The sequence below is a fragment of the Bombina bombina genome, chromosome 6 (assembly GCF_027579735.1).
Source record: "Bombina bombina isolate aBomBom1 chromosome 6, aBomBom1.pri, whole genome shotgun sequence".
Taxonomy (NCBI): domain Eukaryota; kingdom Metazoa; phylum Chordata; class Amphibia; order Anura; family Bombinatoridae; genus Bombina; species Bombina bombina.
In genome coordinates, this window is record NC_069504.1 from 865544328 (window position 1) to 865563473 (window position 19146).

Consider the following 19146-nt stretch of genomic DNA (forward strand, 5'->3'; position numbering starts at 1 on the left):
ATTTAAGCTAAGACATGCTATATATGCATATTTCCCATGAACCAGACATTTGCTAAAAGAGACAGAAATGGTTAAATTGCATCCTAGAGCTGCCCATTTAAGCTAAGAAATGCTACATATCTCTTTGGAGCTAAAATTAGACATTTGCGGAAAGAGACAATGACATGGTTAAATTGCATTCTCTATCTGCCTATTTAAGCTAAGACATGCTACATATGCGTATTTTGTATAAACCAGACATTTGCTAAAAGAGACAGAAATGGTTAAATTGCATCCTAGAGCTGCCCATTTAAGCTAAGACATGCTACATATCTGTTTGGAGCTAAAACTAGACATTTGTGGAAAGACAATTAAATGTTTAAAGCGCATCCTATAGCTGCACATTTTGCACATTACACAAACACAACTGTTTTTGAAGACTACAGTGGCAATTGTCTAACTAATTAACCATGTTGTGCACAAGTACTCACCAACATGCCACCCAGGAGGAAACTGTCTGCCCTCAAACTGCCACCACAGGGACGACTGTCTGAGGATGCGGGCATCATGACAAGCCCCGCCAAAATTTGCACACACGTGCATAATCCACATCTGTGCGTCACAAACAAACTGCACGTTGAGACTATGGAAGTGTTTGCGATTTCGGAAGGGCTTGTCATGTTCTGGAGCACGCAGCGCAATGTGGGTGCAATCTATTGCTCCCAAGACATTGGGAATTCGAGCAATAGCAAAGAATTCCCTCTTCAGGCGCCTCAAATCACCATCAATCTGAGGGAATCCTATGTAACGCTTACTGACTCGTACCATGGCGTCCAGAAAGTTGTCAAAAACCACAGAGAAGGTACCTTGAGACAGCCCATGCATGTACCCCTCTCCAGATTGAAAACTCCCAGGACGTGTATGCAACTAAGCATCTTGGTCATACCAGGGATTGCCGTTCTCATACGTCTCCGTGGCTCCATATGAGGTCTAAAAACATCGTAAAAGCCAATGAGCTGTTCGCGATTGAGCCTATACTTGTCATAAACCTCGAAGTCACTCATGTTGTCCAAGGTGGGCCTCACCCTGTGAACAGGAGGACCTCTAACCAAACGAGCCCTTTGTCTCTCTTGGAGCTGCCGAGCACGCCTGATTCTATTGAACGCTACTTGTGCAGCAGCACCAGCAGCATCTAACTGATCATCATCCATATTTGCCAAGCTAAGCAGCACAAAGCCAAACAGCAGAGCAAACACACAAGGAGTAAAAAGGTATGCAAAAACACAAAAGCGATTTGATACAATGTCGATCACAAGGGACGATTTGGTCAAGTTGTTTGGGGGATTTATAGTGCAATTAGTCCAATGGTAGCGTGTTCGTAATGATTGCTGATTGTATACACTGGTTTGTATGTGAGCGGCGCAAATGATTCAAAGTGGGCTTTTTTTTAGGTGTTTGCTGAAATTTTGTTTTCCCCCAATGAATCGCAATGTGAAAGTGTAAAATGTAACATATACAGTGCATCTTCCTAATTTTTGTTCATATGCGTAATAAATACTTATTAAACACGTTCTTATAGTAAAAAGCAGACGTCCACGCTAACATGAATGAAAGTGCATACTTGTGTATAATGTGCATAGAATCTGATCGATCAATTTTGCTGCAATATTGTTTGTAAACGATAAAGTAACAGCTGACATCTATAATATTGTATATATAAGTGATTGGCGAGATGTCAATATTGTACGCGTCCCTTTAAAATCGCAATAATAATGAAGATCTTCCGGCTGACATCTCTAGAATTGTATATATAAGTGATTTTCGAAATGTCAATATTGTACGCGTCCCTTTAAAATCGCAATAATAATGATGATTTTCCGGGTGACATCTGTAGTATTGTATATATAAGTGATTTGAGAGATGTCAATAATGTCAATAATAATGACGTCAATAATAATGACGATCTAGTATTGAGTGCTAAACTTCTGAACGGGGCGTTACAGTCCAAAAGCTGTAATCTGTATGGTTGAAGCTTCTAATGACGTCATCATATTATCAACCTGCCTGTCTAGTTAGCAAATCCTCATTGTGTTGTTGTATTTTACTACATTGTTATTGTGTGCCGATTAAAAATATAAATGTGTGCTTTGCGGTTGCGTGATGCGTGTTATGTACATATACGTATATATTGTGATCCTCTCCCACATATGCTGACTTATATAAAGCAGTATAGCATTGTTGTTCCTTTCCAAAAAGTGACAGCTGTAATCTTTTCTAATGATGTTATTCTTGTACGTAATTCCTAGTGGTATATTCAGAGTGAATCGTGATGTAAAAGGGACAGTAAAATCCATATTTTATGTTTCATGATTCATAGAGAGAATCGAATGTGTTTTTTGGGCCATAATATCAATGCACATGTATGAGTGAATGATAAAAGTAATGTATGTGCATCCATTAATGATCATGTGTTAAGCCTATGTAGATATGCTGTTCATGCAAGCATATGAGTTGAATAAATGCAGTGCTATAATAGAGGTAAATGAGACGTGTTTCCAATTGTCTACTGTTTGTGAATTATGAAATATTCAAATTATTTTTCTGTCCATTTAAATATGATGTAATTGATCAAAAATATTTGATATTGTTGATGGTGATTGGTATTTGAAATAATGTAAATTTCTATAACAATTTGATGTTGTAGTGAATTTCACACAAGTAAAAGCCATAACTCTATAGGGAAATAGGCATTTCTTGATCTATTTGTCATAGCGTGTCAGGGATTTGTTCATTATAAGCCTGTCCCTTTAAATCTTACTCCTTGTACCCTATTTAAGGCCCCTCCTCTCTATGCTCCCTGCTTGGTAATTTGATTCTGTTACTATACGTGACTGCTGACTGAGAAACCTAGCCCTTTCCTCTGAAAAAGGGGATTACTTACCTACTCCTGTGAAACTCTGCTGAGTACTACCATCTCAGCTTCTATCTACTAAGAACATCTGAAACGGCTCCTGCAGTTACCGGATTCAAACCGGAACCAAAAGTTTAGCTGCAGTTTCCTTACTTTCGTTACTCCGGGTGTGTGTGACGTCACACCCGGCACCTCAGCGTTCCTGCAGCGCTTGTACCACGCTCTCTCACTCTCTCCTTCAAGGGTAACAGTATTAACAGCATTTGCTCCCACGCTGTTCCTGAAGTACAACTTGGATTTGGTCTGTATACATTTTCTATCTTTGCTGGATATTATATAGACTTTCATGTTTGCTATTTCATCTCCACTACGCTTATTGACTGTTTGCTACCTCCATAAGTGAATAACATCATTACCTGCCATAATTCATTGCATGCTTCTATGGATCTCTGAATTCATTGACACGCTTGTTGTTTCATTGCATCTAACCAAATTGACTGTTTTGCTCATTACCTCACCAGACTTCCATATTAATAATATCTGCATATTCCAATTTAACTATCTGTTTATTGCCAACTCCTCAAGTGTTGCAGCTACATACTGTGTGTTCATTGACAAACTTTGTACACTGATTCTATATAAGCTCCAACTATCTCATTCTGTGCTTGTGCTCAATTAACCAAGTCTATCTCTTTTCTCATTAACCCCTAAATACATTATTAGTCTGGCAAATCACATATTACTTGGGGTTTATATTCTATGCCTATGCTGCACTTAAGTAATTGCATACTGAGTGTGTGAGTCTCTCATATATACAACTTGCCTACTATATATTGTAGCTTTTTCTTTCATATTTACATACATTTGTACCCTTGTGACATAGTCTTATCTATCATTAGATACATCTCTATCATATTTATCTAGTGATATATTGCTAACATATATTTGGTTGCGTGACATCTCCGTTTTCACTCTGTACCCTGCAGTAGTGACCCTCAGTTCAATGAGCAAAACCGGATTCCTATAAGTTAGATCTGTGTGAATCCAAGGTTAGGTGTGAGGCTGAGTGGTCCTACAATAGTGGATACTAGGTACCAGAACTTTATACACCACTTGTTCTACTACACAACACGTATCATTACATATTACCAAGCCTCATATAGTACCTCTATCCTCTATCATGGAGCTAAGTGAGCTTTCAAACAGAGTGGGTTCTCTAGCCCAAAGTATGGACAATATGTTACAAGGCTTAAGAGAGATACAGATTGAGAATCAAAATATTAGGAAATTTATTAATCAACACATGACAAATAAATCTCCCACTTCTGAGACCACACCTGAGCCTGTCATTAGCCCCCCTGAGAAATTCTCTGGGGATAGGTCTATGTTTAGAGACTTCAGAAATTCTTGCACTCTCTTGTTTACTTTGAAACCAAAGTCTTATCCCACTGATAGAATACGTGTGCTCACTGTAATTTCTTTCTTGCGTGGATAAGCTAGATCCTGGGCCAACGCCTTCTATGAAACTGATGACCCCATATTAAACTCCCTCGATTCCTTCTTCACTGCAATGTCCCTTCTATATGAGGATCATAACAAGCAGAATACTGCTGAAACAGCTCTAAGATCCTTACGCCAAGGGAAAAGGATGGTAGAGGAGTACATAACGGACTTCAAGAGGTGGGCTCCTGACACCCTATGGAACAATCCGGCCTCGAGGAATCAATTTCGTTTGGGTCTGAGTGATTCTTTAAAAAACGAACTAGCCAGAGGTATAATTCCAGATGACCTCGAGGCTCTAATGACTCTGTGTATTGGTATTGACCGAAGACTCAGGGAACGGAAGTCTGAGAAGTCCACAGCAGATAACACATCTAGGAAATATACCCCGTATCACTCCAATCTCCCTTCCCATTCTGCCAGGAGTGCTGATGAACCCATGGATGTTGCTGTGATTAGAGGGCCACTAAAGGCCGAAGAGAAAGCACGACGCAAACTGCTGAACCTATGCCTATATTGCGCTGAGAAAGATCATGGCGTAAGGGATTGCCCATCTCTCCTTCGTCAAAAGAAGGGTAAGAGATCAAGTAACAATCACACAGTGAATTTAGTTAACAATAGTTCACCCCATTTATAAATCCCTCTCTCATTGCAGTGGGATCATCAGAAGACAGACGTACAGGCCGTAATTGACTCTGAAGCATCTGGGAATTTCATAGATTTAGTTTTTGTTGTTAAGCACAATATACCACTAATAAAAAAGAGTGCAGCACTAGCCATTCGTTTGGTGGACGGTTCTTTTTTTAGTTCAGGTCCTATATCACACCACACAGTTCCACTTACAGTTACCTCAGATTCTGGGCATACAGAACAGATGTCGTTTGATGTATTGCCAAGCTCTGTCTACCCTATGATTCTTGGTATTCAGTGGTTGTCCAAACATAATCCGAGTATATCCTGGACAGAAGCGACAATAGTTTTTGACTCTCCGTTTTGTAAACAATCTTGTTCTGACTCTCATACACTCTGTCATGTAGCTACAGGCACACTACCAGATTGTTATAAGGAATATGCAGATGTTTTTGATGTAGCTGAGGCAGCCACACTTCCACCACACAGAAGTTACGACTGCCCTATTGATCTGATTCCTAATAGTTCCATTCCCTATGGTCATATATATCCTCTATCTCAGCCTGAATTGGCTCACCTTAAAGAATATCTAGACGAAAATCTGAAAAAAGGGTTTATACGACCATCTACTTCATCAGCGGGCACTGCTATGTTTTTTGTGAAAAACAAGGATGGCAGTTTACGCCCGATCATAGATTACAGACAACTGAATAAATGCACTAAGAAAAACAGATACCCCCTGCCTCTCATTCCTGAACTAATTGAACGTTTGCAAGCTTGATCTTAGATGCGCTTACAATTTGATCAGGATGAGAGCAGGGGATGAGTGGTTAACGGCATTTCGTACACGTTACGGTCTGTATGAATATACAGTAATGCCGTTTGGGCTCTGTAAAGCCCCAGCCACTTTCCAGTGCTTTATAAATGATGTCTTTCATGACCTTTTGGATGTCTGTATTGTTATCTACTTAGATGACATTCTTGTTTATTCAGATACTTATGCTAACCATCTATCACATGTAAAATTAGTGTTATCTCGTTTAAGGCTTCATCATCTTTACGCCAAACTAGAGAAGTGTATATTTAATACCAACACTATATCCTTTTTGGGTTATTCTATCTCCCCCTCCGGGATAACCATGGAAACCAGTAAAGTCGAAGCCATTCTCAAATGGCCAGCACCCAGTTGCAAAAAAGATGTCCAGAGATTCCTTGGATTTGCGAATTTTTATAGAAAATTCATTAAAGATTTCTCACACATTGTTAGACCTTTAACTAGCCTAACTAGAAAACATGTGAAGTTCTCATGGGATAGTAAAGCTGATGATTCTTTTACTACCCTGAAGAATAAATTTATTTCAGCCCCCATACTGCAATTCCCAGATCCCAGTTGTCATTTTACGTTTGAGGTTGATGCTTCTGAATTTGCTATTGGGGCTGTTCTGTCCCAGAGGGTCTCCCAAAAAGAGCCTTTACATCCAGTTTCCTTCTATTCCCGTGTCATGAGTTCAGCTGAGATTAACTATGGCATTGGAGATAAGGAATTGCTTGCCATCAAATCCGCATTAGAATTCTGGAGGCATATTTTAGAAGGAACAAAATACCCTATTACTATTTATACCGATCATCGTAACTTGGAGTTCTTGAAGACAAATAAGACCTTAACTTCTCGCCAAGTTCGTTGGAGCCTTTTCTTCTCACGTTTTGATTATGTGATCACTTACCGTCCTGGCTCAAAAAATCTCAAGGCGGATACTCTCTCTCGTATACCTTCTAAACCACAAAATCAGCTGGCTCCTGCCGCTGTGATACCTGCGGATAGGATCATTTGTTTAACCAATGATTTCTTGGTAACACTAAAGCTACAACTGAAGGAGGATTCTTCAATATCTCATCTCAATTTAGATAAACATTCTGATGGGCTGTTCTATCATAATAATCTACTTTATATACCTATGGCTCTTAGGAATCAGGTGTTGGCAGCAGCTCATGACTCTACATTAGAAGGTCATCCTGGGGTACATAGGACTCTCCATGTTCTTTCAAGGAACTATTGGTGGCCCAAGATGTCTGATACTGTTACTCAATACATCAACTCTTGTTTCCTTTGCACTACTAAAAAACATCAACATAAACGTCCATATGGATATCTTCTCTCTCTTCCCATACCAAAAAGACCCTGGGCGGACGTTGCCATGGATTATATAGTTGATCTCCCACCTTCTGCAAACTTCAACACTATTGTGGTGGTCGTTGATCTCTTCTCCAAAATGGCCCATTTCTTGCCACATAGAGGTCTACCTACAGCTTCTGAAACAGCTACTCTTTTCATAGATCATGTGGTCAAATTACATGGTTTACCAAATTCCATTACTACAGACAGGGGTTCACAGTTTACTTCTAGGTTTTGGAATCATCTTTGTCAATCCCTTAACATCTCTAGAAAGCTTAGTACAGCTTTCCACCCTCAGACCAACGGGCAGACTGAGAGAACAAATCAAGCTTTGGAGCAGTATCTCCGTTGTTATTGTTCCCTAGAACAAGACAATTGGCATTCACTCCTTTCTACTGCTGAATTTGCTCACAATAACATGTTAAATTCCTCTACTAAAATGACTCCATTTTTTCTTAACTATGGATTCCATCCTTCTTACGATATTCACAGTTCTAACACCGCACCCATACCAGTTGTTAATGACAAAATCAATACCCTGGCTAATGGCTTTGCTAATGTAAAACAAATACTACATGATGCTCAAGCTGCTCAAAAACGTCATTATGATTTACGACGTTCCAAACCTCCTGAATATAGGGTAGGTGACAAAGTTTGGTTGAGCACTAAGAATTTGAGATTACAGGTTCCATCCAAGAAACTCGCCTCTCTCTATTTGGGTCCTTTCGAGATTAAGAAGGTTGTTAAGGTTAATGCAGTGACGCTCCTACTACCTTCTTCTTTGAGAATACATCCAACGTTTCACGTCTCGCTTCTGAAACCCTACACTTCTCTTAGGCCTACTTCTACCACGACTGCTTCCCAGACTCATGTGGCTGATGAGATGGAGTATGAGATTGAGTCCATCCAGGATTCTCGATACTTTCGGAAGCACCTCCAGTACCTGGTTAGTTGGAAGGGTTATGGTCCTGAAGAAGATTCCTGGGAGCCTGCTGTAAATGTCACGGCTCCGCGCCTTCTTTCTCTATTCCATCGGAGGAATCCTCACCGTCCGGGTCCTTGATCCACTGAGCGGCTCCTTGAGGGGGGTGTCCTGTCAGGGATTTGTTCATTATAAGCCTGTCCCTTTAAATCTTACTCCTTGTACCCTATTTAAGGCCCCTCCTCTCTATGCTCCCTGCTTGGTAATTTGATTCTGTTACTATACGTGACTGCTGACTGAGAAACCTAGCCCTTTCCTCTGAAAAAGGGGATTACTTACCTACTCCTGTGAAACTCTGCTGAGTACTACCATCTCAGCTTCTATCTACTAAGAACATCTGAAACGGCTCCTGCAGTTACCGGATTCAAACCGGAACCAAAAGTTTAGCTGCAGTTTCCTTACTTTCGTTACTCCGGGTGTGTGTGACGTCACACCCGGCACCTCAGCGTTCCTGCAGCGCTTGTACCGCGCTCTCTCACTCTCTCCTTCAAGGGTAACAGTATTAACAGCATTTGCTCCCACGCTGTTCCTGAAGTACAACTTGGATTTGGTCTGTATACATTTTCTATCTTTGCTGGATATTATATAGACTTTCATGTTTGCTATTTCATCTCCACTACGCTTATTGACTGTTTGCTACCTCCATAAGTGAATAACATCATTACCTGCAATAATTCATTGCATGCTTCTATGGATCTCTGAATTCATTGACACGCTTGTTGTTTCATTGCATCTAACCAAATTGACTGTTTTGCTCATTACCTCACCAGACTTCCATATTAATAATATCTGCATATTCCAATTTAACTATCTGTTTATTGCCAACTCCTCAAGTGTTGCAGCTACATACTGTGTGTTCATTGACAAACTTTGTACACTGATTCTATATAAGATCCAACTATCTCATTCTGTGCTTGTGCTCAATTAACCAAGTCTATCTCTTTTCTCATTAACCCCTAAATACATTATTAGTCTGGCAAATCACATATTACTTGGGGTTTATATTCTATGCCTATGCTGCACTTAAGTAATTGCATACTGAGTGTGTGAGTCTCTCATATATACAACTTGCCTACTATATATTGTAGCTTTTTCTATCATATTTACATACATTTGTACCCTTGTGACATAGTCTTATCTATCATTAGATACATCTCTATCATATTTATCTAGTGATATATTTCTATCATATATTTGGTTGCGTGACAGCTCCGTTTTCACTCTGTACCCTGCAGTAGTGACCCTCAGTTCAATGAGCAAAACCGGATTCCTATAAGTTAGATCTGTGTGAATCCAAGGTTAGGTGTGAGGCTGAGTGGTCCTACAATAGTGGATACTAGGTACCAGAACTTTATACACCACTTGTTCTACTACACAACACGTATCATTACATAGCGGGACTAACGCAAGAAAGAATGAGTTAGTTTCACAATTGTAACGCTGGTATTACGAGTTTTCTTGTCTACGCTTTCTCCGTGCGTTAGGTAAATCTGGCTGTTGCGTGCACGAGCACGTCTTCCCCATAGAAGTCAATAGAGGAGAAAAATGTGTGTAGAAATAAAATCCAACACTTGTTTTGAGCGTAAAGTGAGTGACGTCATGTTCTTGTGTGAAAAAGTAGCTAAATCGTGTTAAATTCCTACTAAAAATCTGATTTGTGTAGGTAATGTGGTGTATATTGTTTGTATGTATCGATTAGTGTATGTACGTGATAATATTTGTAGTTAGATGTAGCTATATGAGTGTCTGTTCCCGCCTGTCTATGTAAGTCAATGGAGAATGGATTTCTCTGGCTTTTTTTTCAAACACCCGAGATCTCGTAACTTTGATCCATTCTATTTTGACCTGAAAATATAAAATCTTAAAAATAAATATAGTGTAGTGTTTGTATGAGTGTAAGTGTAGTTTGTGTAATTTTTTTTGTGTGATTCGTGGATGTTTTTGTTGGCGGTATATGTTAACTACTGTGTCTGGGTCGACGTTAATGATTTGAGCGGAGATGGATATTTTTGTGGCGTTAAGGAAACGAATACCAGCGGGCGGTAAAAAGCAGCGCTATGACCGGCCAACGCTGCTTTTTTACCCTAACGCCAAACTCGTAATCTAGGCGTAAGGTTCTATCCCTGGTTGGGATCCAAAAGTGGTCCCTTACCTATCATTTGCCTTCTATAAGCTGTAGGTATTAGAAGGGTCGAAAAGTGGCCCTCATCATCAGCCAGAAGGCCTTGCTATGACGTACTATTACACGTGAATGTTGAAAATCAATTTGTTCTTTACTACTGTTTGGAAGTGACAAACTTTTTTCTTATTATACACAACTTATATTTTAAGTATCAGTATCTCACATTGTAACTTGTCTGTTTTGTACTGCTTCGTGAACCTTAATAAAAAAAAATATTTTTTTTTAAATTGCTCAGGAGTAATATGACTGTGGTGACTAACAGGCCCTGTCAATACTTTTTTTCTTAATTATCAGCACCCCAAACATTTTAATGAATTTGGTATGTGAACATTCAATATCAATCACAACAGGGGCTGACAATCTTGTAACCTGCTTTAAAAATAGGATGACAATCATTTCAGTCAGGCCAAGAATGGCCTTGTAGACACATCTTTTACAAATTATATCATATTAACCCCTTAGTAACCAGAGCACTTTTCCATTTGTTGACCGTCTGGGACCAAGGCTATTTTTGCAATTCTGTGGTGTTTGTGTTTAGCTGTAATTTTCCTCTTACTCATTTACCGTTTTTCTCGTCATTAAATGGAATCTCTAAATATACCATTATTTTCATCATATCTTATAATTTACTATAAAAAATATATATAAAATATGACAAAATGGAAAAAAAACACACTTTTTCTAACTTTGACCCCCAAAATCTGTTCCACATCTACAACCACCAAAAAAAACTCATATGCTAAATAGTTTCTAAATGTTGTCCTGAGTTTAAAAATACCCAATGTTTACATCTTCTTTGCTATTTTTGCAAATTATAGGGCAATAAATACAAGTAGCACTACTTCCAAACCATTTTTCTAAATTAGCAGTAGTTACGTTGGAACACTGATATCTGTCAGGAATCCCTGAATATCCCTTGACATATACATATTTTATTTTAGTAGACAACCCAAAGTATTGATCTAGGCCCATTTTGGTATATTTCATGTCACCATTTTCCCGCCAAATGTGATCAAATAAAAAAAAAGTTCACTTTTTCACAAACTTTTTCACAAACTTTAGGTTCTCACTGAAATTATTTACAAACAGCTTGTGCAATTATGACATAAATGGTTGTAAATGTTTCTCTGTTTTCTTTGGGATCCTCTTTGTTCAGAAATAGCAAACATATATGGCTTTGGTATTGCTTTATGGTAATTAGAAGGCCGGTAAATGCCACTGCGCACCACACGTGTGTTATGCCCAGCAGTGAAGGGGTTAATTAGGGAGCATGTAGGGAGCTTGTAGGGTTAATTTTAGCTTTAGAGTAGTGTAGTAGACACCCCCAAGTATTGATATAGTCCCATTTTGGTATATTGCAAGCCACCATTTCACTGCCAAATGCGATAAATTAAAAAAATCGTTACATTTTTCACCATTTTAGGTTTCTCACTGAAATTATTTACAAACAGCTTGTGCAATTATGGCACAAATGGTTGTAAATCCTTCTCTGGGATCCCCTTTGTTCAAAAATAGCAGACATATATGGCTTTGGCATTGCTTTTTGGTAATTAGAAGGCCGCTAAATGCCACTGCGCACCACACGTGTATTATGCCCAGCAGTGAAGGGGTTAATTAGGGAGCTTGTAGGGTTAATTTTAGCTTTAGTGTAGTGTAGTAGACAACCCAAAGTATTGATCTAGGCCTATTTTGGTATATTTCATGCCACCATTTCACCGCCAAATGAGATCAAATAAAAAAAAATCATAAACTTTTCACAAATTTTAGGTTTCTCACTGAAATTATTTACAAACAGCTTGTGCAATTATGGCACAAATGGTTGTAAATGTTTCTCTGGGGTCCCCTTTGTTCAGAAATAGCAGACATATATGGCTTTGGCGTTGCTTTTTGGTAATTAGAAGGCCGCTAAATGCTGCTGCGCACCACACGTGAATTATGCCCAGCAGTGAAGGGGTTAATTAGGTAGCTTGTAGGGAGCTTGCAGGGTTAATTTTAGCTTTAGTTTAGAGATCAGCCTCCCACCTGACACATCCCACCCCCTGATCCCTTCCAAAGAGCTCTCTTCCCTCCCCCACCCCACAATTGTCCCCGCCATCTTAAGTACGGGCAGAAAGTCTGCCAGTACTAAAATAAAAGGTATCTTAATTTTTTAAAAACAATTTCGCATATTTACATATTATGCTGTGTTGGATCCCCCCTTAGCTCTCTAACCCTCCGCCCTCTACCTATTTGCTGCCATCTTGGGTACTGGCAAGTGCCCAAAAACATCTGTAATGGTGTTTAAAAAACAATATAAAATATTCAGTGATTTGATCAGTAATTTTACAAATATTGTTTTCTATTCTATGTGTGATCTAATGAACTAAGCAATGCATTATATGAAACCTATTTGCTAGCCTTTTTTTTTTGCTGAAAGGGAATCATAGTTCCCAGATTTTGTATATGTATCATAAGATATAGCATGCAATTTTCTACAACTTTACAATTTATGTCTATTATCAAATTTGAAATGTTATCTTGGTATCCTTTGTTGAAGCTAGGTAGGTTGATAGGAGCTCAGGAGCGTGCAGGTGTCTTTAGTATTCTATGGTAGCAGTGTTTGCAATTATGTATAGCATTGCTATAAACATTGTTGAAAACGCTACTGCCAAAAGGCTATAAATACATGCACACTTCTGAGCTCACCTATGATTACGCTTTTAACAAAGAAACCTATTTAAAATTTATAACAGAAGTAAATTATAAAATTGTTTTGTATATGCCATGTTCTATCCAATCTGTTTGTGTTGACCTTACTGCCCCTTTAAATCTGTACATGTAAGTTTTATACATTCTTGTACAATATTAATGTATTTACATATGTGCACATAATTGTTTTCTTTCTTCACCTGTTCAGTAAACCTTTATAAAGTGCTTCCTGTAGAAACAAGTAGTCTGCTTTATACTCTTGCAGATCACTGACAATGTCAGGAGATTTTCAGACAATTCTAGATCACAGAAAAAGAAACAAAAATCAGGGGAATTTATTTATTGATTAAACTTCCACTATAGATTGTTTACAATGTGATAGAAACTGATATCTAAATACAACTGATCAAAGTATTTGAATACATTAAAAGGACATGAAACACATTTTTTTTCTTCCATGATTCAGATAAAACTGTAAACAGACAATTTTAAACAACTTTTGAATTTACTAATATTACCAAATTTGCTTCATTAAAGGTGTAGCAATGCACTACTGGGAGCTAGCTCAACACTTGGGTGAGCCAAAGACAAGAGGCATATAGTGCAGCTAGCTCTCAGCAGTGCATAGCTGCTCCTGAGCCTACCTAGGTATGCTAGTTGACAAAGGAAATTAAGCAAATTAGACAATATGAATACATTTGAAGGTTGCTTAAAATTAAAAGCTCTATCTGATTCATTAAAGTTTAATTTTGACTTTACTGTAACTAAGTTTTTAAGAGGCACAGACATTTCTTTTAAGCTCCTTGAGGAAATGTTAGTCTTATTCAAATAATAACTGTAATAAAGGAAAATAGTATATAATATATATACTGTATATATATTATGACATCAAGGATTCAATTTACAGAACATAATTTTTAGTAATACTTCTATAGAGTAATCAGATTGTAAACTCTTTGTGATAGTTATAGTAATTGTAATCTTGCACAGGAAAGCAATATATATATATATATATATATATATATATATATATATATATATATATATATACGTATAGACGTATAGGCTACATAATGGATAAACCAAATAAACAAATACAGAAAAATAATTAAGAGTTGTATAAACAAAAACAGATAAACAAACATTGGATGATTTGTAGGCTTAAAGGAACACTGAACCCACATTTTTTCTTTCATGATTCAGATAGAGCATGCAATTTTAAGCAACTTTCTAATTTACTCCTATTATCAATTTTTCTTCGTTCTCTTGCTGTCTTTATTTTAAAAAGAAGGCATCTAAGCTTTTTTTTTGTTTTAGGACTCTGGACAGTACTTATTGGTGGATAAATTTATCCATGAATCAGCAAGAACAACCCAGGTTGTTCACCAAAAATGGGCCGACATCTAAACTTACATTCTTGCATTTCAAATAAAGATACCAAGAGAATGAAGAAAAATTGATAATAGGAGTAAATTAGAAAGTTGCTTAAAATTTCATGCTCTATCTGAATCACAAAAGAAAAAAATTGGGTTCAGTGTCCCTTTAAGGATTTCTATAGAAGATCAGGTGTCTTTGATTAGCTGCCACAGGTGAAATCTAAAAGCAATTGGATGGATGGGTATAAATATTTCTCACCTGGAACATTTCCATGTGCTTGCCTAGCTGTAGTCAGAATGGGTTTGTGGGGAAAGCTGAGCTGGCTGTGCCTGGTGCTTGTGGTAGTTAGTATATCCTGCCAGATGAATGTCCCTGCTCGCAGCTGGAGATCAAGGGAACCTTTGAGGAGTAGCTATTCTGCTCAGTCTGGGTTTGGAGTTGCTCAGAGATATGATAGGTGGTATCCTCAGGTTGTTGATCAATCTAGACAGCAGCCTCAGTACCAGCCTATCAGTGTGCAATGTCAGGAGGCCAGTATGGTGGTCACAGTGCAGAGGGATCTGTATGGAATTGGGAAAATGGTGAAAGCCTCAGACCTTACTCTAGGACCACAGAGCTGCCAGCCTAGTGCCCAGAGTACAAATCTAATAGTAGTATTTCAAGCTGGACTTGAAGAATGTGGCAACAGCTTACAGGTAATATGATCTGATTAGCTCTTAACTTATATTAATATAGTTCTTAATCTTCTACAAGGCTTACTTTTAGGGCATATGATGTAACTGCTTTGAGTTGTTTGGGGGTGGGGTTGTTTTTGTTTTGTTTTTTATTTTTTTGCACTGTTAAATTTGCTTCATTCTCTTGGTAGTCTTTTTTGATGTAGCAATGTACTACTAGGAGCTTGATTTAAAAACAGGTGAGCCAATGACAAGAGGCATATATGTGCAGCCAGCTATCTCCCAGGACTTTTTTGCTGCTCTTGCACCTACCTAGATATGCTTTTCAAAGGATACCAATAAAAGTTTTAAACAACTTTGCAATTTCTTATATTTGAATCATAAACTTGATTTTACTGTCCCTTAAAAAGCAAAATGTGCTGTAATATGATGCTAGCACATAACTTAACGCCTGTAAAAGGCTTAAAGTAGAATCCAATCTAGAGAAGCAATTGGACTTAGCTGAGCACACCTGGTGATGCAATGACACCTGTGTGTATCAACCAATCACGGGTTAGCTCCTAGAAGTGCATTGCAGCTGCTGAATGTGTTCATATTATAAGCTCTAATGCATGAGTTTATACTCTTCCTTTCTACCATAAGGAAACTATTTTGTTAACTTACTGAACCTGCATGGAACACACAGGCTTTAGTATATCCTTAGTAAAATAGTTTCATGCAATTTGAGACATTCATGTGATCCATATATTCATTTATTTTAAATTGCATTAAACTATGCTTATAACTAGATATGGATCACTTGTATTTCTCAGAGTAAAAAAATAAATACAAATTAATTCTTCTCAGATGACAGCTGAATTCATGGTCTACAGCACAAACCTGAACTACAACCCCACTCCAGCTGGCAATTCTCCTATCATAAGAACCAATGCTGCTTCTGTCTTAATCCAATGTTATTATCCACGGTGAGTCTCTCCCTGTTATTTGAGAGGAGTACTTGGGTAAAGGTAGTAAAAGTCTGTCCAAACCAACTCTGCTACAAAGTGCTTGCCAGATCTGATCACACACAAGTATCTTTCAATCTGTCTAACAATGAATATTAAACATTGACCAACCCTATACTAGATCTCTATTCCTGACACTAGTCTGCATTTTCCTACAGACATGGCAATGTGAGCAGCAATGCCATCAAACCAACATGGATGCCTTACAGCTCTACTATTTCTGCAGAAGAGAGATTAGGGTTCTCTTTAAATCTCATGAACGGTATGTAAGTTTGTACTCCCTGAAGAAAGGGTGTTAAAGGGATAGTCTATCTGAATCAAGAGTTTAATTTTGACTATAGCTTGCCACTTTCTAATTACTCCTATTTAATTTTTCCTCTTTTGCTATCTATTTGAAAAAGCAATTATGTAAGCTTAGGAGCTGGCCCATTTTTAGTTCAGCACCTGGATAGCGCTTGCTAATTCAGGTCAAAATGTACTGACCAAACAGCTAACACTACCCAGGTGCTGAACAAAAAATAGGCCAACTCATAAGATTACATGATTGCTTTCTCAAATAGATACCAAGAGAAATTGATGGGGGGGTCAATTAAAAAGTTGCTTAAAATTGCACGCTCTAATCAAAATACGATTTCATCATTTGGATAGACTATCCCTTTTTAAATACAGAATTCTAATATGTTGTGCTCTTCATCAGATGACTGGAGTGCTCCAAGAACCTCTACAGTCTTCCGACTGGGTGACGTCTTCCATATTGAAGCCTCTGTTGCTTCTGGCAACCATGTGCCTATGACAGTGTTTATTGATAGTTGTGTGGCCACATTAAATCCCAATGCCAACTCTGATCCCAGCTATGAAATCATTTCTTTTAATGGGTGAGTCGTACCTCTCTAGTAAAGCTAGACACTAGCAAGTTTATAGTACTTACTATAAATCCTCAATTTCAGGTGCTTGATGGATGGGAAAGAGGCAGATTCCACATCTGTATTCATGTCCCCAAGGCCCCAGCCGGACAAACTCCAGTTCACAGTTGATGCTTTTAGATTTACTGGGAGAGATGTATCCACTGTAAGAATAAAGCTATTAAAATTAATTATGGGCCTTTGAATATACATCTTGTTAGAATTGTTTTTTGTTTTTCTAGATCTATATCACTTGCAGCCTAAGAGCAGCAGCAGCTACCCAGGTTCCAGATCCACTGCATAAAGCCTGTTCGTTCAGTAAAACCAGCAATACGTGAGTAGCAAACATCTTACTTTCACTTGCTAGCATGGAGTGTGTTATACTTCGTACACTATTGGTCCTCTTTATGAAAGTGATTTTTGAGTAGGGTGTTCAAATAGGCATCCATAACAATCTGCTCTTTCATTGCATATGTATGAGTATTTGGGGCTGTGTTATTAAATCTCTCCCCCCCCCCCCAGACTCTATAAAAGGTTTGCCTTTGCTGTATTGAGAATAAATATGTGGGGTGGGGGGCCTGAACTCTTTATTTTACAATATAATCTTTCTCTTAGGCCAGTGGATAACTACAAAGGCACTGTAAAATAGTGTTAAAGCAACAAATTAAACATAAATCGGGGCATGTTCAGTTATCTTTTGAAGGCACAGCAATACATGATGATAAAGCACATCATTTAGAAATAAAGTACTTTTAATATTGCGATAAATTTGAGAGTGTAAAGCTTGAGTCACAACACTTTACCCAACCATGGTTCAGTTAAAAGTAATAATCTGACCTAACTTGGTGAAAAAGCAAAGATTGAAGGAAGTCAGGTAGCTTGTAAAATTTCAATTTTGTCTTAAGTATGGTCTTATATTTTTGAAAATGTTTGGGAGGATGGCTAGGACAACTGGTACCCAACTAGCGTTTGAATGCTTTGCTCATGCACCTGATAACCTTAGATTATAGCATTCAATTCTTTAGAAAAGACTAATTAGACTCTTCTGGCAAGGTGTAGTGAGTCAAAGCTAGATATCTATTGCACACTACAACAATATGGGCTTCTATGTGGTATCAATGGCCTAATTTGTCTCCACAGTTGGTCCCCTCTTGAAGGTACCAGTGACATCTGTAGGTGCTGTGATACTGGGAATTGTGTGGCTTTTCCTCCTCAGAGCAGAAGAGTTGGCCAGTCCTCTCGGGGAAGAGGAAAGAGACAAGCTGGACCTGGTAAGTTTACTAAGAACCAAAATCAGAATGAAATTCTTAGAAATCTACTATATACATCTATAGCTACTAACCTAGAATTTCATGATGCACTACTACATTCTAATTTCTATTACAGATTCCAATGTAGAGGAACAAGGCTTGGCCATTCTAGGACCTTTACTGGTAATTGGACCAGACCATCAGAACGCATTGGCAGTGACTGAGGATCCGGATTCACTGGAGTTCTGGATATGGGTGGCAATTGGTTCTCTGAGTCTTGTTGTATTGGTGGTTTGTGCTACTGTAATAGGGAAACATTTAGTTAAGAAACACGGCCTGCAGGCTGAACTAAAATAAATATTTATTTTGATAAATGACTTGTGTAGGTGTTTTTGTTTTTAAACAAAAGAGTGACGTTCTAGCCATCAAAAAAATACACTTGCATTGCCAGTAGTAGGTATGTTCTAGCTTTGTTAGTGTTAATGGCATAGGTAGGGGTGAATCTTTAATATACCAGTGCCAGGAAACAAGTATTGCAGTTTCAATGTGTTGAATTCAAAACATTGTGCACAAATTCTAGTTTTGAGGTAGAAAAATGTTTAACCCTTTCGCAACAGGGTTAAAGTGTCTACATCGGAACAACTGGAACGCCCTCCAGACCGCGATCAAATCCTGGAAGCATAGAAGGTCTCAGGACAGCCGTTGGCTATGACGTTCTATTCCGTCATAACGGCTTTAAAGCCCAGTGTAATTATGACGGAATATAACTGCATTAAAAGGTTAAATAACAGGTGTGTGTATTAAGGATGTAAACCTAATTTAAAATAACATATGGTTTGCATAGATCTGCCCATAAAATATTAAGATCATCTAGCAATATGGATTGTTAAAGGG

At 38.1% G+C, this 19146-nt stretch overlaps 1 protein-coding gene across 1 annotated transcript; it reads left to right on the plus strand.

Moving 5' to 3' along the window:
• Window positions 1–14931: 14931 nt before the first annotated feature.
• LOC128664704 (zona pellucida sperm-binding protein 3-like) lies at window positions 14932–18609 on the plus strand. The gene is made up of 8 exons (XM_053719513.1): window positions 14932–15117; window positions 15943–16061; window positions 16259–16362; window positions 16798–16975; window positions 17048–17168; window positions 17245–17336; window positions 18143–18273; window positions 18389–18609. Exons 1-8 carry the CDS (start codon window positions 14959–14961, stop codon window positions 18607–18609), a joined length of 1125 nt encoding a protein of 374 aa, XP_053575488.1. The 5' UTR covers window positions 14932–14958.
• The last annotated feature ends 537 nt before the right edge of the window (window positions 18610–19146 follow it).